Genomic DNA, 25,320 nt, shown 5'->3' with positions numbered 1-25,320 from the left:
GTAAGAAAACAACAAATCTAACTTTGATCTCGAAGAACAAACTCATAAAAACAGAAAGACAAAAAGACCTGCAAGAACAGACTCACATATAAATCAATTCTACACAGTCATAAATGGTATGCATCAATATATATTATATAAACCATACACATCAATAAATGGTATAAAATAACTGTCTAGCCACTTGGACCACCCATGCCCCACACTCAAATAAATGTTAGACGGTTTAAAGATATCACTATAAAAAAAGAAAAAATGCAAAAGCATTAGGATATAATCCTGGAGTGGGAAGGCTTTTCTAATCATGTCACCAAAGGCAGAAATCATAAAAGAAAAGAATGACAGGCATGCCTACATAAAAATTTAAATTTGCACATGTCAAAAAACATCATGACTGAAAGGCAAGTTATAAACTGGGGGAAATTTTTACAATGCATATGGGAGACAAATATCTAAGTTACTTATATAAATAAAGAGATTTTCTCAAATTAATAAGGAAAAGACAAATATCTCAATTCACAGGCAACTCATAAAAGAAGAAATACAAGAGAGCAATCCACATATGAAAAAAGGGTTTGGTCTCACTAGTAATTCATGTGGGCAAAGACAATGACCAATAAAGATGTCTGTCACATTATTATAGTTTACAATACTGTATTTCATCAAATCTAAGATGCCAATTGTAAGATGCATCGTTATGTTTTGTTCTATTGTGAAATAAAAGACAGGACTGTCAATTAAACTATGACATATCTTAAATTCTGTGATGCATCCTGATTTGAGGGATGTCTGGAAAATGCACATCTTAGCATCATGATATATAATAATACAAAACTGGAAACAATCTGAATTTCCAACAAGGGAGATTTCCTGAATAAGTTATGGTACATCCCTATGATAAAAGTTTACAGTCATTTAAAATGATGATATAGATGTATATACAGATTAACAGGAACAAGGAAGTTATAAAACAACATGTTTACTATGACACCATTTTGTTAAAAGATAATTATTGGTATTGCATTGAAAAAGTCTAAAAGCCTTATATCGGGATGTTCACAGTGGTTATCTCTGGGTGGTAAGCATTTTTTATCTTTTGTTTGCTCATCTGTTTTTTTCTGAAAGTTAGACCACAAACATGTTTCACTTTTATTATAAAAAATATATAAAAATGTATTTGTCTTTTCTATATAAAAAAATCCACCCACCTCGTCATCTGTCTAAACGTTAAGGCTTCAAAAGTCACACAATTCCTTAAAGATGCAATATTTACAGGAGAAAGAAAAAACATGCAACAATCTAAAAGCTCAGGAAGGACATGGTTAAACAAACCGTGGTCATTTGTTCCTAGGAACATTACATCCTCCTTACAAATAAGAATATGTGAATTAAATAGACACACAGGAAATCTACATAAAATAGCAACAGAAGTTGAAAACACAAATTGGGTGACATCAATTTTAACCAAGAAAGAAATTACTGCTTGTATCTAAGGATGTGAAGGAGTTACAGTCTTACAAAAAAAGGTCACTTAAGGTAACAGGTTTTATATAATTATTTGTTTTTATCTTTTCATTCCTTTTTCATATAAAATTAGTTTAATAGAGGCAAAAAAAAAAAAGACTTTCCAGAACCACGTTAGCACTCTATAGGTCTGAAACATTACTCTCTAAAAACATTCCTTGTAGAAACAAACAGCCAACAGCACTCTTCCCCTCATCTTCTCTAAACTCCTAAGTTTACAATTTTGTTTTTCTATAACCTATCCAACAAAAAAGCAAACCTCACACAGAAATGCCTATGCTACAGGGAGATGTAGCAAGAAGTTTCCTTCATCTCTGTGTGTGCTTTTTTCCTACTTTCTGGTTAAGGAAAACATTTGAAAGTTCATAAAAACAAGGAACTAAAATTAGATAGACGAGAACTGAACCTTGACTCACGGTAGGGAAAACATTATTTTTAAACTGAGAAATATTTATAGGTCTGTGCTTTATGGAAAAGGAAGACAGGCGTGCTAATGTATGTCGACGGAACAGCCCGGGGCAGGGATGGGAGGCTCGGGAAGAGAAAATACTTTCACTGCGTGTTTATATTTCAGGAGCCGCTGGCACTTCACATATTTTTTTCTCATGGAATATGAATTAGAACCAGTAATTACAGAGGATTTGAGAACACTATTCGCTTAACATTAAAGAAAATGTTGTAAACAGCTCACAGCACACCATGAAACCATCTCCGCCTCCTCCTACTGCCATCCTTGGGACCGGGAGTGTTCCCTAACCCCAGGAGAGGAGTGTTTCCCAACCCCAGGAGTGCTCCCCAACTCCAGGAGAGCTGGCTTCACTCTAGACACTTCATCATCCCTACAGAACAACCAATACTTTCCAGAGCTCCCAATGAAAGTTTAAGAAATATGTTTGTTATAAGGTTTTTTAAAAAGACACAAAGGTGAAATCTAAGACACTTAGCAGGTGACTATTAAGGAATAAATCTCTTACACATTAAACCCACATTCATCTTGACACTCACAGCACTGCTCAAAACCTTCAAGAGTGCTTTACCTCTCACCACATCAAGTCTGAACGTCTTCCTTTCATTCATTCACACCCACAAGGTCAACACCAGAGCACCTGTGGTGAGCCCCCAACCAGTGGGGAGGAGAGCAGTTGCATCTGCAGGGGCAAGCAGGTAAGAGCTGCTGCAAGGGGCCAGCAGAGTGGGGAGGTGGGGAGTCCTTCCACTCTGGGGGCTGAGGAGAGGGGAGGAGTGCAGAGAGGCCCTGCTCTGAGAAAACTCAACCAGTAAGGGTGCAGGCTCAAGGCAGAAAAAACAGTTATGCCAGGTCTAAGGGACTGGACCCATCTCGGGGAAATGAACAGTAGAAATGCAAAGTCTGAGTTGGTTGCATAATCCAGTTTCACAATTTCTCCTAAGAACAAGCACCTAAATTTTCATTTTAAAAACACTGCACGGGGACTTCCCTGGTGGCACAGTGGTTAAGAATCTGCCTGCCAATGCAGGGGACATGCGTTCGATCCCTGGTCTGGGAAGATCCCACATGCCATGGTGCAACTAAGCCTGTGCGCCACAACTACTGAGCCCGCATGCTACAACTACTGAAGCCCACGCGCCTAGAGCCCGTGCTCCACAAGAGAAACCACCACAATGAGAAGCCCGCGCACCGCAACGAAGAGTAGCCCCCACTCACTGCAACTAGAGAAAGCCCGCACGCAGCAACAAGGACCCAACTCAGCCAAAAAAAAAAAAAAAACACTGCATGTTTTCATTAAAGTCACAGCCTTAATGCTTTGCATCCTTAAGGGCCATTTTCTTTCTTTATGTCCCCACCTCAAACCATCCTTGACAGCAGAAGCCTGATACTCTTTGGGGGATCTCCCTTTCACCTGTTCCAGAAAGAGGCCCCATCCCCACCTGGCCCCAGTTGATGGAGCAAGGTAAGACCAAGCCAACTGGGCCTCACTCCCCTTACTGGTGACTGGTGAGAGCATGGACATGGTCCTGCCCCGGGTCAAAGGGACCTGAGGGAGGTCTGCTTGGGGATGTCTAGGAAAAGTTTCATTACTAATAAAATAAGACATGCATGTGAAGGAAAGGCCCTCTTCTTTACTGGATGTCATCATGTCACCTGGAATGTCTGCAGCCACCTTGTGCCACAAGGGAAGACATCTCCCACACAGCAGGGATGGCAGAGAGCAAAGACAGACCGCACCCGGGTCCTTGAAAATGTCATCAAACCTCTGACTTAGAACCCTGGAACTGCCACACTTCTTGTTATATGAGATAAATTCTTTTATTTTTAGCTTTTAGTTAGGTCTTCATTAACTCACACACTACTAATTTGAAACTATCTTGGCTTTATTTGTAAGCATTTCTACATATGTTTACATCCCTTATGAAGTGGGGAGTTTTCTATTTTATGGTGAAGCTTTGTTTTGTTTTACAACATCTCCTGTGGTTTTTTTCCCTTTTTCTTTTTTTTTTTTTTTGGCTGTGCTGCGCGGCTTGCAGGATCTCAGTTCCCTGACCAGGGACTGAACCCGGGCCACAGCAGTGAAAGCCCAGAACCCTAACCACTAGGCCACCAGGGAACTCCCCGACATCTCTTCTTTAAGGAAAACACACGGTAAGAGCTCTGGCAGCATTTTACACAGTTCAGGGAAGGCACTCGATCTAGTGGACTTAAGTGTTCCAAGCCCTGGAAGATGTACTGTGATCTCCCCATGGCTAAATAAAGCATCACATGCTTTAAGATCCTTCACTCTATGCTACACTTCTTAGCAATCTTGTTCCTATTAACTAGGCCCCCCACATATTTTGATTTCACGGAGGAAACGCCCTGGGCAGTAGATATGAACATTCTACCCATAGAAAAATACACTATATTTCCCAATGTAAAGTAATACATTGGCACCTAGCTTATATATCAGTCTCATGATTAGCATGAATTAGTCCTTCTAAACTTGTACAACTCTGAACACCAATGGAAATGAAGATTCTGAATGTCTGACTTCTATCTCTCCCAAGAGGCTGCAGTAGCACCATCCACCGCATCCCCCCTGCCCTGCAGAGACAAACTACAAAATCTCAATCTCCAATCGCACTGCCTTGTACTACGATACATTCCAATTAATTGTCAGTGTTAGTTAATGTTAGTCTGCGAGGTTTCTGTGTTTTCTATAACAGCTTTTTTGAGATACGATTCACATACCATACAATTCATCCATTTATAGTATACAATTCAGTGATATTTAGTGATATTCAGTGATATTCAGAGTTGTACAACCATCACCACAATTTCAGAACATTTTCACTGCCTCAAAAAGAAACCCCATACCCATAAGCAGTCACCCTCCTTTTCCCTTCAATTCCCGCAGCCTGAGGCAACCACTAATTTATTTTCTTTTTCTATGGATTTGCCTGTTCTGGACACTTGAAATCCTTTAATATGCAGCCTTTTGGGTCTGGCTTCTTTCACTGAGCAGGATGTTTGGGAGCTTCATCCACATGGTAGTGTGTGTCAGTGCTTCATTCCTTCTTATGGCTGAACAGTATTCCATCTAACGACAGACCACATTTTGTTTACCTGTTCAGCACTGGATGGACATCTGGATTGTTTCCACCTTGCGGCTGTTACGACGAATAACGTTTTCTGGGTGCACACCTGGAGTGGACTGCTGGGTCACATGGTAATGCTGTTTGACCTTCTGAGGAGCCGCCAGGCTGCTCCCGCCCAGGCAGGGGGCTCCACCTCACACCCCGCCAGCACGATGGGTGTAGTCTGGGGGAGTTTTGAGACAAGGACCACGGTTTATTCGACCTCATATCCTCAATCCTTACTAGGTCCTCAAAAATTTTGTTTAATGAATGAAAAGCAAAATGTAGCCCAGCAGCAGAGTAACAGGCGCTTTCAAGGATGGCTCCTCCCTGGCGGGATCCTGACACAGGCTACATGCTCCCTCTGTGCCCTGGAGGAGGTGCCCCCACTTACCTGCAGTTTTACCTCCCCACCCACAGGCTCAAAGAATATCCTAGCAGAAGGCAAATGACATCTGCTGCAACCCTGTGGGCCCAAGGGCTGCCTCACAGTGTGGGCTCATCCACTCGTGGGCATTGTAACCCAGCCACCCTACCGGGCGTTCCAAGCTGCCCACAAGGGTAACTTCTCTGGGGGACCAATAAACACACCTTGCGGGGGGGCGACACCACTCCCCAGAGTGGGGGCTGAGGTGGCACTGGAGCATCCCACCCACCCTACCTTCTCAGCACACGGCCTCCACCATCATCTTTGTTGCCACAGAGGGACCCTGCCTCTTCCTTTGCCCCAAAGGAGGAAGAGTAGTTTTCTGATTAGAGACTCACTTTTCTCCTCTTCTACCCTGAACAGTACTGACACTTAATATCGCTGACATGTTCACATACTCTTTCTTGTTTTAACTAATAAAAACAAATAAAAATGAACTATGAACCAATGACCTTGTTTGGGAGCTGAGCGCTTTCGGTAGCCAATGTTTTTTTAGAAAAACGTTCTATATTAAGGTCGCACCGTGGGAACACTGCTAGCCGTGGATAGTATCCCACATCCCCGTGCTCGAAGGACAGTTAACAAGTGGAGAGTGTCCGGACGGCATGGGAGGCCCCCGGCTCACTCGCCCCATGGAAACCAGAGGGGAAGCCTTATTTTACCACACTGTATTTAGACAGTTTGGATTCATTTGAACAAGAAAGTTCCTAGAGCTGCTCGGGGCTTTTTTTTTTTTTTGGTCAATATTTAAATAGCACTTTTTCAAAGCTTGCCCTAGATAACAACTGTTTATCTAACATACAATTCCAAAGTTGCCAAATCTAATGCCAGCCCAGAGGGGACAGCCAAAACCCATATGTTTATCAAAAAGAAAAGGTCTCTAAACATGTTACATCTACATGATAGTTCTTTTCCTAATCGTAATACCGCTCCAACTTACAGAGAACAGAGTCATTATTTCAATCAGGATACATCATTCATAGCTACCTATTATCAGCTTGGCTCTCAACTGAGAGGACATTTGCTGAAACATCTGATTGCCAGATGTGACTAATAACAGGGTCCTTCTTACAAGTTCCTCATTTTAAAAAGTGGCAGAAGTTTGTCCAAAAGTTAAACATAGAGTTACTCTATGACCCAGCAATTCCACTCCTAGGCATATACCCAAAAGAACTGAAAACATGTACTCAAAAAAAAAAAAAAAAAAAAAGAAGGCTCACAGCAGCACTATTCACAATAGTCAAAAGGTGGAAATAGCTTAAATATCCATGAGCAGATGAATGGATAAACAAAATGTTGTCCATCCATACAATGGAGCATTATTCAGCCATAAAAAGAAATGAAGTTCCGGGCTTCCCTGGTGGCGCAGTGGTTGAGAGTCCGCCTGCCGATGCAGGGGACACGGGTTCGTGCCCCTATCCCGGAAGATCCCACATGCCGCGCAGCGGCTGGGCCCACGAGCCATGGCCGTGGAGCCTGTGTGTCCGGAGCCTGTGCTCCGCAACGGGAGAGGCCACAGCAGTGAGAGGCCCGCGTACAGCAAAAAAAAAAAAAAAAAAAAAAGAAATGAAGTTCCAATACATGCTACAACATGGATGAACCTTGAAAATATTATGCTAAGTGAAAGAAGCCAGACACAAAAGGTCCCATATGATCCATTCACACAAAATATCCAGCGCAGGCAAATGCATGGAGACGGAGAGTAGATTAGTGATTGTCAGGTGCTGGGAAGAGGGAGGAATGGGGAGAGACTGCTTAACAGATACGGGATTTTCATCTGGGGCCATGAAAATGTGCTGGAATTAGAGGCTGTACAACACTGTGAATGTACTAAATGCCAATGAATTGGTAACTTTAATTTTATGTAATGTGAATTTCACGTCAATTTTTTAAAAAGTGACCAGAACATAAGGAAAGTGTCGGATTACAGCAAGGAGGTGAGTGGCAGAACAGAGCCCTTAAAAAGTTCTCCATGTGGGGAGGGGATGTGGGAACAGATGTATATGTATGACTGATTCACTTTGTTGTAAAGCAGAGACTAATAAAAATAATAATAAAAAAAAAGTTCTCCATGTGGTATGAGAAGCCCAGCGTCAGTTTATAAAAGCAATTAGGGCAGCATCACCAGGCCTGTAGTTTAGACTGGAAGCCAGTCAGGTTCAGATCAATCCTAAGTCCCTACCCAAGGATTTTCCATGACAGTCTTACAAAGACTATCATTAAGAAATGTTGACCCCTGATCCCAGATGCTGGGCGAGCAGCTCAGAATGCCCCGTGGAGAAGTATGAACTGAGCACCTGACACATGAAAATACATTTTTCTTTATCTGTAAAAGGGGGGAAGCGGGAATTCAAGTGCTGCGTTCACAGTCATAAATCAGCCATAACATTTATTAACATCTCTTCAGAGAGATGAATGCACCTTCCTTCCACCAGACACGAAATCACGAACAGCAGTGACTACGTCCTCACCCTGCTCTATTTTTCTGCTCAGCCCCATTGCTGTGAAACACTGTGTCCAGCTTCTCATGTATCTGGTTTTACAGTCTCCCTTACTGCGATCCCCATCCTGATCCCCCTGTGCCTGGAGCTCACGGCAGGGGGAGAAGCACATGCAAAGGGCAGGTGAGCACCAAAGACGAAAGGTGAGGTGTCTGGATAGGAGGGAAGCCTGCATCTGACTCCCTCCTTGACTCTCGGTGGTGGGGGTCTGACACTAGAGCTCCCACTCCCGCTGTGCCCCCCACCCCCGCTTCCTCACAGCTGCTGGGGAGGGGGGGTACCATCCATTGCATGGGTTTCAACACTTATGAAACAGGTTGGGGGGAGGGGGCAGGGTGAAAACCAACATCTGCTAAACACCTACCATGCACCAGGCACTCTTACGTGCCCCATCCCATTTGATCAGAACCAGAACCCCTCAGGTTAGGCGACACACTTCTCTAAAGAGAAAAATGATGCACACATGGCGTTTATTAACATGTTAACTACTAGACAATTAAGACATTGACAACCCTTCCTCTTAAGAATTGAATCTACCTTAATTTTTAACCTCAGAGAACAGCCTTACTAAACCAGAAGGCCGAAGCCTCCATAGGCTTGGCAGACACAGGAACGTAACCTGCAGCGTGAGGAGCAAGCACAGATCAGGTAACTTCGGAGTCACCTGGGCCTGCACCGGGTGCCTGGCACCTGGCCAGGCCCTTCAGGAAGAACAGACCTTCCTAAGACAAACAGTAACCACAGACCAGCACCATACTAAAGGCTGGACGACTAAATTTGGGGGCTGCAAACCCATGCACACCTTCAGCTTAAACCAAAGAGGAAAAAACAAGCCCTCTTCTTCCTTGGCAGTGTATTAGAGGATGCCCAACGCACACACTTCCTATACAATCAGCTATTCTTACCAGATCATTCTTGGGAAAGTCTGCAAAGTACTTTCCCAAAATTCTTGTAAATTTCAACAACGATCAATACTTCCCAAATTTAACATTCACGTTTTAGCTTTATAATACAACGAGTTATAGAATGAATTGTTAATGAATTCTAATTCATCATTAGTTATAGAATCTATAATTCCCATTTTCTATCTCTACACACTCAAAAGAAACCTACTTCAGTCTTGTGGAAAACATGCTACATTTACTAAGACACAGATTTGATTCAAATTTCCCTTTCTCCTCCCCCTTAAAAATATAATAAAAATAACTGTCATAACATCTTACTCATCTGAACTCAGTACCTAGCAACTTATTCAGAATATAGCTGATAACCAAAAACTTGTACAAAGACGGAACTCTTAGTCTCTTTAATGAAACTATATCTGCAAGGTTAATGAGCTTGGTTATTTGGGGGCTTTTTTTTATGTAGTAAAGTGAAAACCAGGAGCAAACCTGTTATAGGAAAGCATACACTGATAGCTACATAAGCTGATAGCAAGACAGCAAGCAGAAAAAGTATTTAAAAACATGAAAAACAATAATCGTGGCTTATTTAAAATAAAGCAAAAAGTCCTATTTTTATAGTCAAATTGCTATATCAATAAAAGCCAAATAACAAGCAATAAAAATAACTGAGTCAACAAGAAAATTAAATTTTATTTGGCATATTTCATTTTTATGAAGGTAAAAAGTGTTTTATACATTTCAGAAACACAAAACCAAATGTTTAAACTGATTAAACAGGAAAACGTCTGATTGACTAAAGGGGAAAATCCTGAGCTCTTCAGAAATCCAGAAAGACTTATTAATACTATATTTGATATTTATATCTAACAACATATCAAATGAGGCTGGTTTCAAAGTCAACCACATGCTACTCCCAAAGCTGTCTATTCGGGAACTGGCTGGGAGAAAGGAAGGGGATCAGAGAATTTAATATTTAATCAGCATGGATCAACCTTAGAAAAGAGAACAGCTGTTAAAAAAAAACTAAACTGATTATGTGAAACTACAATTCAGTATTAAATCTCATTTAATCATGTCTCTCAGGAAAACTTCTAAACACTAGTGAAAATGAAATAGCCATATTTTAGTCAAGTTATGTTATTAAATAATAAAAGATTTTTTTATCATTTCAATTTATTTTCAAACAATCAGTTTGTTGATTTCGAAAAAAGAATCACTTTTCCATCAACTGATGAATGGATAAACAAAATGTGATCTATCCATACAATGTAATATTATGCAACCAAATAAAGGGATGAAGTACTGATACAGGCTACAACACAGGTAACCTTGAAAACAATATGCTCAGTGAAAGAAATCAGACACAAAAGGCTGCATATTACATGATTTCATGTGTATGAAACGTCCAGAATAGGCAAATCCACAGAGACAGAAAGTAGATTAGTGGTTGCCAGGGCCTGGGAGGTTTAGGTGGAAATGGGAAGTGAGTGCTAACGGGTACAGAGGTTCATTTGGGGGTGATAAAAATGTTCTAAGATTGATTATGGTGATGTGCACACATCTGTCAATATACTAAAAATCACTGAATTGCATACTTTAAATGGTACAATATGAGAATTACATGTCAAAAAGAGCTGTTATTTAAAAAGAAAAGCTTAAAATCAGCCACGCTAAGAACCTTGTTCATATTCCTTGTTCAGGAAAGTTCCACACACCATACCAATGTTGTTGAAAGAAATAGAAACCTTACTGCAAACTGGAACACCTCCAGGGGAGTATATGGAATTGGAAATTTAATAGCTACTAAATAAAGTAACATCATGACTAGAGCTATGAAAGCAAACATTTGCATTTGAACTTCAAATGGCAGAGGGACAAAGTTGTTATCTTAGAATCATCAGCTCTGCAAGTGTTCATAAATCACAATTTCTTTCAGGAGCCAGAAAGAACACAGAGTTAATTAAGTTATTCCAGCTGAGAAAGTCACTATGAAATGTGTGTTAGAGACCAGAAAAATCCTTTGAAATGTTTTGTTTGCATGGTGTTCCAAAAGTTTTTAACCTCCTGCAATTACTGACACACTGAGTCAGTCGCCTTAGCTGGTAGAAAACATATGACTCCAACGGGCTGTGAATAACAGTTTCTCTAAGGGAAGCTACAGTTTCACAAGTTGGGCCTTTGTTGAGGTGAAATTCTCTCTCAGGTCAGATGACATATGTACCCAGAGTCAACTCTGTCTTTCAGAACAAAGAAGAGTGTTTTTCCTTTTCACTTTGTTTCACCAGCCATGCAAATCACAGAAAATGTTATATTACTTTCCATGAGCTGCTTTGCTATGCTTCGCTATTTGTAAGAAAGGATAAGAAAACCATTCAATTTATTTTATAAATCCTTTATAATTAAATCCAAGGGTTTCCTTTTATCATTTGGTGACCTCTAATTTCTAATTAAGAGGCCTAAGCTAGACACTTTCCAGGTGTATTAATTTGGGGGCTACTAAAGTCACACTAACTACACAGTAAATACATAGGACGCTGGCATACTAACTATACAGTCAGCAGATCCAGGAACTCACCATCAGGAGCAAGTGAGTCTTTTATTAACGGAATGATCAGTAAGAACATTATTAATCCAGTATTTGCTCTGTCCTGCCAGTGAAAAACTTGCCAACACAAGTGAAATTCATCTTACTGGCAACTAACCTTCCAATCTCTCTCCAAAGTAATGTTCAAACAGAAACTGAAGCACATTTTTTTAATTTAATCACTTCACATTTTCTCCAAGCCATTTCAAAAGTAGTTCTCAAACTTTCAAAATAAAACGGGTTTCCTCTAATGATACCCTGGCTTTATACAACAAATGTGATTTTTTAAATGTGTAAATTATACTTCTATAACTCCATCTTATTTACTTGTATTTAAAGGAAGTAAAGAATCCTTTAGAACATTAAGAATTTCACCATGCCCTGCAATTTAGCGGTTAGGTAAATCTGAGTTTCCATATGCTAAATTTATCTAAATAAGGGTTCACAGTTTAAACAAATGAATGAAGAAGAAACCAGTTTTTCATATGAAGAACGCGTACTATGTTCCAGTCACAGAAGCTCAGCTATTCTTAGAGAAGGGTGGGGGATTTAAAGCGCATCTAGTTCAAACTTTACGTTTTACAAACAGGAAGAAACTGAGACAGAGAGATTAAATTATTTTCCCAAAAGTGTTTAACTAGTTAGTGGAGAAAACATCTTAAGATGAAAAGCTAATCTACTGAACAAATTTATTTTTTCAAACAATAATTCTATAAAAGTACTTTTCTTTCATAACATCACCCTTCCCTGGTTTTAGACAGCTCATTCACGAAACAAAAATTAACATTAATGACCACAAGAAGCATTTCTCATGGGGAAAAGAACTCGTTTATGAAGTTACAGAATGCAGTATAATCCACACTTGAGACATTAACACTTAATAGGGCAGAACTAAATCAATGTGCAATAGTCTCTTTCACTTAATATGTCAAAGTCTTAATGGGATATTGTATGTTGATATCATAAACAAAAATATAAATCACCTGCATGTGGGTTTTCTTCCTCTCTACAAACTACGTGGTAAAAAACCAAAGTTAGTATTTCCCATACAATTCAAACACAAATATAAATGATCTAAAAGCTGATTTCAGGGCTTCCCTGGTGGTGCAGTGGTTGAGAGTCCGCCTGCCGATGCAGGGGACACGGGTGCGTGCCCTGGTTCGGGAAGATCCCACATGCCGCGGAGCAGCTGGGCCCGTTAAGCCATGGCCGCTGAGCCTGCGCGTCTGGAGCCCATGCTCCGCAACGGGAGAGGCCACAACAGTGAGAAGCCCACGTACCGCAAAAAAATAAAATAAAATAAAAGCTGATTTCAGTAGCACATTTTTCTTTGGGAGGAAAAAAAAATGAACAGAATTTAATAGCATTATATAAAAATCCTGGAAATTATGCACAAAGATTATGCTGGAGCTTTGCCGAAAAAAGGGTATGCTGGTTTTCCATGTGCATAAATTATAATCAAATAGGAATTGTAAGGAGCTACAGTATTATTAAAGATAAATATACTTCTCGAAATCTCTGTTTTAAAAAGCTTAAAAATGATTGCCTAAACTAAGCCATTCAACCCCATATTTCCTGAACCCTAAATAAACACTTGGGTTTTCAATCCTCTGAGTTCCTGCCCGGCAGCCTTCCCCGAAGAACCCGGGAGCCCGGGACTGCCCACTCTTCCACACCCATGGGCCCATTTCACACTCCCGGGCACTCTCCCCTCTCCTTCCCTAAGTTCTTTAATGATCCTACCAGTAGCCTCTATTTAATTAACCACTCAACTATTCCTGGAAAACCAGTTGTTGCCTTCCCTCTCCCTTCTGGTTTGTTCCATGTAAATGTCTGGGCTGTGGTTATTCTTCATTCATTCATTCATGTCACAAATATTGAGCATCTGCTATATGCCAGCTATGTTTCTGGCACTAGGAATACAGCAGTAAATAAAATGTGTAAACATTCCTGCTCTCAAGACACATTTCAGTGGGGTGGAGACAGATCAGAAACAAAAGTAAGTCAAATGCACATTATACAAGACAGAAAGGAGAGTGGCAGGGCAGTCATTCCAGGAATCACTATTCAGAACAAGGTTCCTGTGAAGGGGATTCCTGAAGTTGGGCCTCCTGGAACCCTTCACAGCTGTCCTGGGGGATGGGGCTCAACGGGCTGGGGGCACACTTCAGTCTGCAAACAAGGGATCTACATTTTGGTCTAGGATTTCTTTCATTTTATTGTTCTTTATCCTTATTTACCAACATTCACAGGCACCTGTCCCTCAACAGGCATTAGTGGGAAGATACCAGAGACAGATATGCTGCATTGCTCTATAATTGTCAATTGTACGAATGTAAATTAAAGCTTCTGATGAGCTTGAAAAAGCACAAACCATTTGTTCAGCAGTGCTCTTTCTTCATATAAACATGCATATACTGTTAATTTTCTTTGCAAAAAAGAAGAGGGTAAACCTTACCTCAGTCTCGCGAAACAAACATACCAGACAAACAGAATTAATGAGATTTTAATGCCTATAATTTCTCTACTCCATTAAAATGTTACTCGATGAGTACAAACACTGCCAGTTTGTATGAAAAGGATTCAGGGGCCAACTGGAAAGGGTTCTCAGGGCCCAAGATAGGACAATCTGAGCATCAAAAAAAAAAAAAAAAGATATCTGTAATGGAGTGAAATACACCAAAGAAGCTAAAATCCAAGAGTTTACACTGATTCTTGAAAAAAGCCACTGGTCACCTTCACAAGATGTTAAGAAAACAACTCAGCCTGAAAACTGGTGGATAACGGGAAAGAATCAAGGAAATAGAACACAAACTTCTCAACATACACAGTCCCCAAGATCCTAAGATTTCACAATGGCTGAGATAACAACGTGCCTGAAAACACTGAACAGGAAAGAGGTGAACGAAGAAAGGTATAGTTCTTTTTCTGTTGTTGCTGCTACTAAGAAAACTGTCCCCACTTTCAGTAACGCTAGTTGGTGAATCTAATCTCTACGGAGAGTTACTATGTGCCGAGTACTTTTCTAAATATTTAATATTATTTTCTCTTTTAATCCTTAAAACAATTCTATGAAGCGGGGACCAATGTTTTCTAATACAGTCCTTTGGGATTAAATACTGGCTCCACCACTTAGTAGCTTCTTCTAGCTGTGTGACCATTGCAAGTTACTTAACCTCTCTGTGCTTCAGTTCCCTCACCTATAAAATGGAGATAAGAAGTCTCCCTATCTCCAGACCTTTTTGTATAGAGCATTTGTTTAGGTGGTTATTTGATTAATGTCTACTTTCCCTTCTAGGCTGTAGGGTCTAAGAGGACACGGAGCTCTATCTCCAGAACCTAGTCCAGGCCTCACAAATAGTAGAAACTCACTTGATACTTATTTAATAAATAAATGAGTTTACAGAAGAATACAGTAGAGCTGAATAACGAACTACTCTGGTGTAAACCTCGTCCAATATCTCCAGAGTCACAAAGCTAAAGATTTTCCCATAATTTCTCAACTATCAAGGGTCACATCATCTTAAGTACCTCTAAACTCTGGGGACCAGAAGCAGCCCAAGAACAATACTGCCTAAACTCCCTAGAGTTTTTCAGTAAAGAAGCTACCAAACCTGGCAGCTACAGTTTAACTAGGGCAAGTTATTGGTGTTCTGCATTTTGGACACTTGCCCTTTTTCATTCGAGAAACTGACACAATCACAGTCCCTGGTGTGTTCTGGGTTTCAGTACCCAGTTATGCAAGATGTGCACCAAACAGAGTGCCGGAAAAAAGAAACACCCTTGAGTTCAGTACAAAACGTGACTCCCCAGGCAGAAGAGTTGGTTATTATTTATTGAACGCCTGTTGCAATCAAGTCACTATGCTAATAAGTGCTTTACTTGAATAATCATCACGTTTGGGTCTCCCAATAGGCCTCTAACGGAGGCACTATCATTCCTAGCTTGCCCAAGGTTCCACAGTTCAGAAATGAGAAATGAATCCAAATGTATGGGAAACCAAAACCCACGCACAGGACCACTATACTATTCTGCCAAAGGGGGAGCCCTGCAAAAATAAATCAAAAAACAAAGTTGACAGTCTTCATCCTGACCCCTCAACACCAGCAGCAGAGATCTGGCAGAATCACAAAGGATTTTTTTGAGAAAAAGGAAATGTATGAACTGAAGTCACTTGCTACTTCCACAATAAATGTCACAGGTCTATCCTAATTCCAGTGTGAACTGTCCCATCTACATGAGAATGTGTGTTTGGGGAGTAGGTACAAAACCCTCACTCTTCCTATCTTACCATTTAGGGAAGCAGTTCTGAAAGTGCGGTGTGCAGACCCCCATGGGTCCCTAAGACTTCTATAGGGCATCTGTGAGATCAAAACTATTTTCATAATAACACTAAGACATTATTTGCCTTTCTCAGTGTTGACATTGGCCTTGATGATACAAAAGCAAAGGTGGTTAAGACTGCTGGTGCCTGACTAAACTGGGTGGTGGCACTAAACTGTGCTAGTCATCAGTGAGCTCTGTCCCACCACACACTTGCAGAAGGAAAAAACGGTCATTTGCACTTAAGAATGTCCTCTGATGAAGCAGTAAAATCAAATAATTGTGTTAAGTCTTGAATGCGTGTCTCTTTGATGTTCTGTGGGATGACATGGGAATGGCACCGCCCAGAGCACTGACATGATCTGTTGTCACCAAAAGCATCTGCACACCTGTTTGGGCTGCAAGCTGAACTAGCTGCTTTTTTGATGGAACATCGTTTATACTTGACCCACAGACAGACTATGGTCACTCAGACTTGAGTATCTGGCAGACTGTTCCTGAAAAATGAATGAAATGAGTCTGTCGCTTCAAGGAAAACAACTGAGAGTATTTGTTGCCAAGGATGAAACTCAAACTTTCAAGTGAAAACCAGAATTTTGGAAAGCTTTTATCTGCCACTGTGAAGCCGACATCGTCCCTATATTTAAAGACTTCGCTTATGTCAACATTTGGAAGATCTCCATAACTCAAGAAACCATAATTTTCCAAATGACCAATACATGACGTTAGAAAATCACACCCAGGGAAAGGTTCGTTTAAAAATCCAACGGGGGGGCTTCCCTGGTGGCGCAGTGGTTGAGAGTCCGCCTGCCGATGCAGGGGACACGGGTTCGTGCCCCGGTCTGGGAGGATCCCACATGCCGCGGAGCGGCTGGGCCCGTGAGCCATGGCTGCTGGGCCTGCGCGTCCGGAGCCTGTGCTCTGCAAGGGGAGAGGCCACAACAGTGAGAGGCCCGCCTACCGCAAAAAAAAAAAAAAAATCCAACGGGGGCTTCCCTGGTGGCGCAGTGGTTGAGAGTCCGCCTGCCGATGCAGAGGACGCGGGTTCGTGCCCCGGTCCGGGAAGATCCCACATGCTGCGGAGCGGTTGGGCCCGTGAGCCATGGCCACTGAGCCTGCGTGTCTGGAGCCTGTGCTCCACAACGGGAGAGGCCACAACAGTCAGAGGCCCGCGTACCGCAAAAAAAAAAAAAAATCCAACAGGGTTTTGATAGCAGATGAAAAAACTGATTAGTAGGATTTCAGATTCCATATTGCAACTAACCCTTAAGAAACTACCACTTCTTGGATGTTGGTACAGTATCAAAGAAAAACATCCACAATTGTCTAAAACAGCTATCAAAACGCTCCTCCACTTTCCAATTATATATCTCTGAGAGCCAGATTTTCCACACATTCTTCAACATAGTGCAACAGACTGAAGGCAAAAGCAGTTAAGAAAATCCAGCTGACAGGCTTAAAAATGGCTAAATGGCTAACATGATAAATATTTATTATGTGTGTATGTGGAATGACTAGACTCTCACAATATCGAAATCCAAACAGAAATACCAATTAAGTCACCAATCAACAGAGAGACGAAAATCTAAGCACATGTGCACACACGATAGAAAATTCACTGTGTTCTTTTCAAGATTATTATTCCACAGCAAAGTACATAGGCGACACTGACCAGTAGGTAGAAACACAATTATTATTTGAAGGCTGGCTAGTAGATAAGAACCCTGAAATTTCTTTACTTATTCTATTTGCTTCTTTTTAATTTTCCTTCTTAGTTATTCTACCTGAAAAGATTATCCTCCTCCCTTCATTCCACCTGAAATTCAGCGAACCATACCCTTAACTTTCTTTGCCAAAGGCTAATTCTACTCAAAAGCTGGTCCTCAGAATTAACAGCTTGGGTGGGGGGGGGTACCTCCCTGGTGGCGCAGTGGTTAAGAATCCGCCTGCCAATGCAGGGGACACGGGTTCGAGCCCAGGTCCGGGAAGATCCCACATGCCGCGGAGCACGGACGCACTAACCCCGTGCGCCACACTACTGAGCCTGCGCTCTAGAGCCCCTGAGCCACAACTACTGAAGCCTGCACACCTGGAGCCCGTGCTCCACAACGAGAAGCCACCACAAGGAGAAGCACGCACCGCAACGAAGAGTAGACGCAGCTCACCGCAACGAAGAGAAAGCCCGCGCACAGCCATCCATACATCCATCAATAAATAAATAAATATTTAAAAAAAAAGAATTAACAGCTGTGTGCTCCTCTGGAAGCCACATAATTTGGTCTGAAGAAGCCTGAATAAACGGTCATCGGGGGCTGCCTGTGCACCGACTCCACAGCTGTTTGTCGTCTCTGATCCCAGATGTCAAGCCAAATTTTCTGCTTCATCTTATCTCTGCCCCTTGCTACTCGAGAGGCTGTTTCGACGTGCACAAGCGAGTCCGCGCAAGGACACAGGTGAGCAGGGAGTTTCTCTTCAACATGACTTAAGAGCGGACACCAAGCGGTCAGCTGTGGGCAAGCACTACCGTGGCAAGGGTTACAAGCTATCCAAGCTACCAGTTGAACCCAGGGGTGCATGTGAGCAAGCAAACTGCACCCCAAACTAGTGTGTAGCCAGGGCTCCTAGCTGTAGCTGGCAGGGAACCAGGGAGCCCAGACTTCCAGTTTGGGACAGCTGCTGGCAAAAGCTGAAGCTCCAAGTACGTCTGTCCACTGTCAGTTTGAGGAGTGGCCCCAGACAGGGGCTAGGCAGGGACTCTTCCAGTGCCATCCATCAGCACATGGTGAAGGGCTCGGTCACTGAGGTGGCCAGTGGGCAACCATCGCTACCAATGCACATCAACAGATCTTTCCCCGAGCTAAAAACTTGGTTTGGAGGGAAAGTCTTGTTTTGTTTCTGCACCTAACAATGCAATAGCCCCAACATTCCCTTCTACAAATACATGAGTGTTGGTGTCAATTTGGAATGACTGTGCACCTTTGTTTTATCTTCCTAGTATTTAAGAGAAAAGATGACTGTATTTTCTGACAGTTTCACTTTCTTTGTGACTCTACCTATGAAAGGAAAAACTAACAGTTCTAGACAACACTCCTCACCTTTTTGCTTGTGGCCCAAGAGAGAACGGAACAGCCAGTACCCTCATGGGCCCGGGGGGTATGTCCCAAATAGTGTGAAAGGACCCTTCTTCCCATCACTCAAATCAGACTATTTCTTCCTAATCTTTAATAATAATTGCCCCTCACTTTCTGGATCATTTCCAAAATCCTAGTCCTGTGTTGAAAATTCTTCCAACCTTCTCTCTAAGTGATTGGGCACCCTCTCTAAAATTTCACACACAAACTTTATCTTTTACTTGTTTATTGTTTGATCATCCTATTAGAACAGAATCACCACGAGGGCAGAAATTTTGCTGTTTTGTTCACTGCTGTATCCCCAGCACCTATAAGTGTGCCCAAAACAAAATAAATTATCTGTTGAATGAATGAATGGACAAGCCAGGAGCTCCTGGCCTATTTCATATTCTACAACTTGATTCTGCATTTTCCATTCACACCACAGAAACTTCAAAGGTCTCTCACCCATGCCTGATGTCAAACTGTCCCCACGTCAATTCCAGAAACTTGAAAAGCCATTTCCGGTTCAAAGAATCAAGCCCCTCGCTTGCCCCTGTCATCTGTTTAAATAGGGCTATAAATCCAATCCAGCTGATCTTACTACTGCTCATATCTATCCCCTCATCTCCACCACCACTGCTGTTACCTTGGTCCAGGCCACTATTGCCTCTGCCTGGGATTTACTGAAACAGCTCACTAATCACCAACCCACATTCCCTAGGACTGAAAGACTAAACTTTCTCAAATTGCAAATCAGATCACCTAAGCTTCCTGCTCAAAGCCCATCAGTGGCTCCCCATTACCTACAGGATGGAATCCAAACTCCTTCCCAGGTAATCACAGTCTTCCTTGTCCTGATGAACTACTTAAACTGTCCAGTCCACCAAGAAACGTAACCCCAAGCCTTTGCCCACGCTTCCTCCTCTGCACCAAATGTCCGTCTTTTATCCACCTGGAAAGCCACTGCTCGACCTCAAGACCCACCAGGTGCGTGCACCTCTCTACTGCATTCCCATCTCTGGACTCGACGATGTTTACACCCTCGAGCTCCCCCAAGTCACAAACCATCACGACTCCACCTGCGCGTCTATGAGGCCAGGCGCCATGAGAGCACAACAAAGATGTTCTCGGGGTGAGTGAATGTGCAGAAATTATGAAAGTCCACTTCCCACAAAGCCTGTTCAGACAAATTACAGAGCGGCAGCTTCCTTTCACACTGCCAGGCTAGTGCTGGAATCCCCAGTTTATTCAATGGATATTCATTTCTACAGAATCCTCTACTGGTTATTTTTAACCCCAACATCAGAAAAGGGGTCAAAAGGACAAAACTGCCAACACTGCGTAGAGAAAAACATCTGCCACAAACCCACAGATGGGCTAAAAGGAATCTTATGTATATAACCTTAGCCCTCTGTATGAAAAGGGTCTTCTACAAACCGTGCTATCATCTGAACTGAGCAGATTGGTACAATGTCAGGAAAATTGAACTGTGCAGTTTCAAAAAAGGTCAGGAAGTTGTGTAGACATCCTCTATCACTGGGGTCCCGTCCAGAGGTTTTCAAAATGTGCTGAATAAAGCAAAAATCATGGTCTCAGGGAAACTGTTAAAGGAGAGAATATCATACCAAAAAATCACTGGTTAAGCTAAGCCTTCTATCCTTCCCCATCTCCCATCCAGTGCTAAAACTCTTCCTTATAAATATACAGTGTACACAAATTTAAAGAAAAAGTTAATTTACGAAATTTACACTATGTGAGTTTTTCTTAAAAATCAACAAACTCATTCTGGCTTTTCTTTTTTTTTTTTTTTTTTTTTTGGTCAGTGTCTTTGAGACCTTTGATCTGTAAGTTGAAAATAAAATTACACATAAATTAACAAAAATGGGTATTGCCAAAGAATCAAAGACCTGGCAATTTCCAGACATACTTAATGATTACATCTGTTTTTATTTTTGAAATTCAAGTAATACACTGCTCAAAGCACCACTTACAAAACTGTTATCCGTGTCATACTTAATCTAATGTAGTACAGCGCTGCTCCATTCTCTGGAATCTGTCCCACAACCCCTGAGGACAGAGCCTGAGACACTCAGATCCCAAAGGTGCCAAAATGTCAAGCAGGGATTACATCCGCACCCCACTCCACTGGCACCTCCAGACTCCAGAGCAAGAGACACCCTCCTGCAGAGGAAGACACTTGTCACAGCAGAATCTCTTAAGCGAACTACGAAGTGTAGTTTCTGACCTCATCAATGTAGCCTTGCAAGCTCTCGAGGCAGAGAGAATTATGAGGTGAAAATATATTTCTACTCTACCCACAAATTCTTCAACTGCTGGCAAAATTAACAGAATAAAGAAAAATTAGGATAAGAATAAAGCACCTTCGCCAGATAACACATAAGTAAATGACATGGAACTCCGATCACAAGCAGAGAAAGAAAATATCAGCTGAGCACGTGGGACTGTTTCAAGGCTGACAATCTACCCAGGCCCTCAAACTCAATCACTTACCAGGGCTGATTTACACTATTACTTCTCCTGTCTCTGATTTAAGCTGTTACTTCTCCTTCTGAGGATTCCATTCCCTGGGGCTTTTCACTGTATAATTATGCAACATGGGGGCACCGCAAAACACAATACAGCTTTACAAATGTTGGCTTTTTAAAAATTAATGTTATTTTCTCTACATACTTCCAAAACAGATGTTCCCCTCAATCCAGAAGACTTCAGTAAAATATAAGGACAATTTTTAAAAAGGACGGGAGAGGATGTTATTTAGAATTCTTACTTTTGATCCCACTTACTTACATATCATTTCCCAGACCTCAAAGATTTTTGCTCTAAGTGAAAATAAGAAAAATAAAACAAAAGAAGCAGCTCAGTGAAAACATAAAGAATAGCAGTAAGGAGCTTAAGACAGGGACACATCTGAGGGGTTGGGGGAGGGGGTCTAAACTTTCAAATCACCTGGTGGTCTGAGAAGTTCAATATTCTAAAATGCTGCAGTCTATAAGGTAAGACAAATACCATGACAAGAAAGCATTGTTAAATAAATGAAAGCTGAAAATGCAAACATTTTTTAAAAAGAGATCTAGGCAAAAGGCAGTGTGCACTTAGGGGTACATAATTTCATCTAATTCTCAAGGGTCTTGCAGGGCTGAGCTGACTTCCTTATCCCAGCAAAGTGAGGCCCAGAGAGGAGAAAAGTTTTATTCTTCACACTTTTGGAAAAAGGCATAGAAAACGTTTTGATGGGGCTTCAGGGCGAACAAATGGATCACAAAGGCAATTTCTTATGGTGCTTCAAAGTTTTGACCACTGAAGGGCTCCGATCCCCTTACACTCATCAGACCTGCCCCAGAATCTCAGAAACATTAACAGCCGACTGGCAGGATACATATTGTCAAAGTTCTCCTTCCTTCAAAAAAAGGTGTCATCTATGTCAGCGCTGTCAGGGTGTGAACAGATCTGTGACACCTCACTCACTGGGGGAAAAGTCCCACTGGTCCTGAGATGCCCCCATGATAAGGTGTGCGAGAACAACTGATCTGCCTCCAGACGCTGACAGTGGAAAGAGACTGTTTTGTTTTTCCAACACAAATGGGATTGGGGAAGGAGATGACAAGGCAAAGAAATGCACATACCTTTCAACTGGTCAGCAACAACGTTCTGGCCGAGGCGTTCAGTAACCTTCCCATCTTCCATTTCGTACCGGTCATCTAGGTATTTTGCGGTGGCCTCGGAAATGTGAACCTTGCCAGCCACTCCCAGCTGCTCCATGAGATTAGCCAAGTTCACATCATTGGACCACACGTCGAATTTAAACCTCCTCATGCCCAAGATGCCGCACAAGACAGTCCCCGTGTGAACCCCGACACGCATGTTCACCATCTCTTTCTTCTCTTGGCAGAACTGCTCGATAGCCCTTATCATGCCCAAGCCCATTTCGATGCAGCAGTAGGCATGGTCGGCCCGAGGCTCGGGACACCCGGCCACACAATAGTAGCAGTCTCCCAGGGTGCTGATTTTCTCACACTTGGTCTCCTCGCACAACCGGTCAAAGCGGCCAAACAGATCGTTGAGGAGCCCCACCAGGGCATGGGCGGACTTATTGGCACTCATCTTGGTGAAGCCCACGATATCCGCGAATAAAATACTGACTTCTTCGATCTGCTGCATTTTAAACGGGCGGAAGGCAATAGGGGCTTTCTGTATGGAAGACTTTTTCTTCCTGTTCTTGGGGCTGGAGGTGGCGTGCCTTTTGACAGAATTCTCGCTCTCCTCGTCCCCCTGCTTCATCAAGTCATCAGCTATGATTCTTGGCATCACAGAGTGAATCATCCTCTCTTTCAGGGCTTTTTCCACTTCCAGATCCTTTCCATGCATAATTGACTGGCCCACCTTGAGGAAGGTGCTCCTGGATCTCACCTGGGACATGATGAACAGGTGGATCCCAATGGCGTGAATGCAGACGTGGAGCAGGGCTCGGCTCAGCAGCTCCCAGTGCAGGGCCTCTGCTCCAGGTGAGGGGAAGCAGGCTTTGTCTTGGAAATGATAGCCAAAGGTCTCAAAAAGAACAGAATAGGCCACTCCCAAAATCAAGCTCAAGTACAAAGGTAAGTGCATGACGGTGTAGAGCAAAAAGAGCACTTCAATGCACATGGAAAAGCTCCCCACTTGAGATAAGCAAGTGTCTGTGGGCCTGGCTGCCCGAGTATGATTGAAGCTGTCAACTCGTCCTGAGAAGGGCGTCAAAACCTGAAACTGGGCAGCCAGAGTCAGGGCGAACACCAGGAGAGTGAGAACCAGCGAGGTCCACACGTAATGCCGGGCGTACAGCTTGGTGAAGGTAAACAGAAAAAAACCCACACACACCACGAGGAAGCACAGAGCAGGGGCTACCATGACAGTCAGTTTGGATCTCATGTGGACCCCAAAATAGATGCTCCAGAGAAGGCAAGCGAAGCCAATGTAGAAGAGTGCATACCGGAAGCGGCGCTGGGTCTGCGGGAAGCAGCGCTCCATGCAAGCCTCCTCCAGGTTCATGGAGTCGAATTTGGGGTCCCACCACCGGCTGGAAGCCCTCTCGAACAGCTGAGGCAGCTTCTTTTTCCTGCGCAGGCGGCCTCCGGCGCCCATTCTCCGGGGGACGCCCCCTGAGTCCCCGGAGCTGCTACAGCTGGAGGAGATGCTGTACTTGCAGTGTTTCGGGTGGCTGTTGGAGGACAGCTGCTTGGGGTTGATTTTGACCCTCACGCTGTTGCTGTCTCCGCTGGAGTCACAACTCACCTCGGTGCTGTGGTGCTGCAGCAGCTGCTGGTGGGGCGGGGAAGCCATGTTGCCGAGCGCTCGGAAGCCTCCCGGCCGGGGTCACCAGAACCTGTCAGCGAGACAACCAGAGTTACACTGGGATCTGTTCCTGCAGGTACGCACACCTGAAGGCCACGAGCTCTACCGGTTTCCTAAGTGGGGGCCCCGGCGGTCTACTGGGAAAGGCACCGTCTGCTCACAACAACCGGGTAATGTCTGAGCGCCACTCCACCGTCCCCCCTCGAGGCCAACCGCAGCCACCGGGGCCGGACCTGGAACACCCGGGGGTCCGAGCTGGGGCCGCCCCCGCGCCCGTCCAGCGCCGCCCGAGCCCGCGGTGCGTTTCCTACGCGCGCACTCGCCTGCTCCGCCGCCGGCTCCGGAGGGAAAGTCCAGCCGAGCCCTCTCACGCCGCGGGCCGCTCTCGCAAACACAGCTCTCCCGGCGGCGGCCACAGGCCCCTCATGCTGCGCACAGAGCGGCGCCTCGGCCGCTTCAAGGCCGGCGGCCGGACCCCCCGCCCCCGCCCCGCGCCCGGCGCCCTCGCGCTCGGCTGCTCCGCGGGCGGCGGGCGGGCTGCGAGGCCCGGCGCAAGTTTGCGGATCCCGCGGCGCTGTGGCCGCCCCCGTTGACGCGGCTCGTCTAGCGGGGCCTGACCCGGCCGCACCGCCCCTCCCGGCCTCCGGGGCCAACCCCGCGACCCGGAGCCGCCGGGCGCCGAGCGCAGGGCGCGGCGGGCGCGGGCCCCTCAGCCGGCGGCCCGTGCGCGGCGCTGCCGCAGAGCCCGCTCCCGGGACGCCCGCCCGCCCGCCCTCCCTCGCCTGGGGCGGCCTCCCGAGCTAGAGATGCCGCCGCGGCCGCAGCCGCAGCCGAGCCCCGCGACGCCGCTGCCTCATGTCGGAAGAGCCGCCGCCGCCGCCACCATCTCCAGCCCCCTCCTTCTTCCCCTCCCGCTGTCACTGACAGACTCACGCCCGCGCCGCCCCTCGCCCCGCCACAGCGCGCACGCGGCCCGCGCACGCGCGGCCCGCGCACGCCGCCG

The 25,320-nt window shown here is 44.0% G+C and overlaps 1 protein-coding gene across 2 annotated transcripts in view; it reads right to left on the bottom strand.

Annotated features, from left to right (window-relative positions):
• Window positions 1-24,976, bottom strand: part of ADCY9 (adenylate cyclase 9) — a 129,923-nt gene extending 104,947 nt beyond the window's left edge. For both annotated transcript variants that reach the window (XM_081257854.1, XM_081257855.1), the window contains exons 1-2: window positions 24,641-24,976; window positions 22,613-24,348 (exon numbers count right to left, since the gene is read on the bottom strand). In XM_081257854.1, the coding sequence (XP_081113980.1) occupies window positions 22,613-24,305 (1,693 nt within the window). In that variant the 5' untranslated portion in view covers window positions 24,306-24,348; window positions 24,641-24,976. The remainder of the gene's footprint in view (window positions 1-22,612; window positions 24,349-24,640) is intronic.
• Window positions 24,977-25,320: the final 344 nt, after the last annotated feature.

Source organism: Mesoplodon bidens (genome assembly GCF_964165515.1).
Source record: "Mesoplodon bidens genome assembly, chromosome: 15".
Taxonomy (NCBI): Eukaryota; Metazoa; Chordata; class Mammalia; order Artiodactyla; family Ziphiidae; genus Mesoplodon; species Mesoplodon bidens.
Note: the sequence above shows the minus strand (reverse complement) of the source record. Positions and strands in the feature narration are given on the sequence as shown.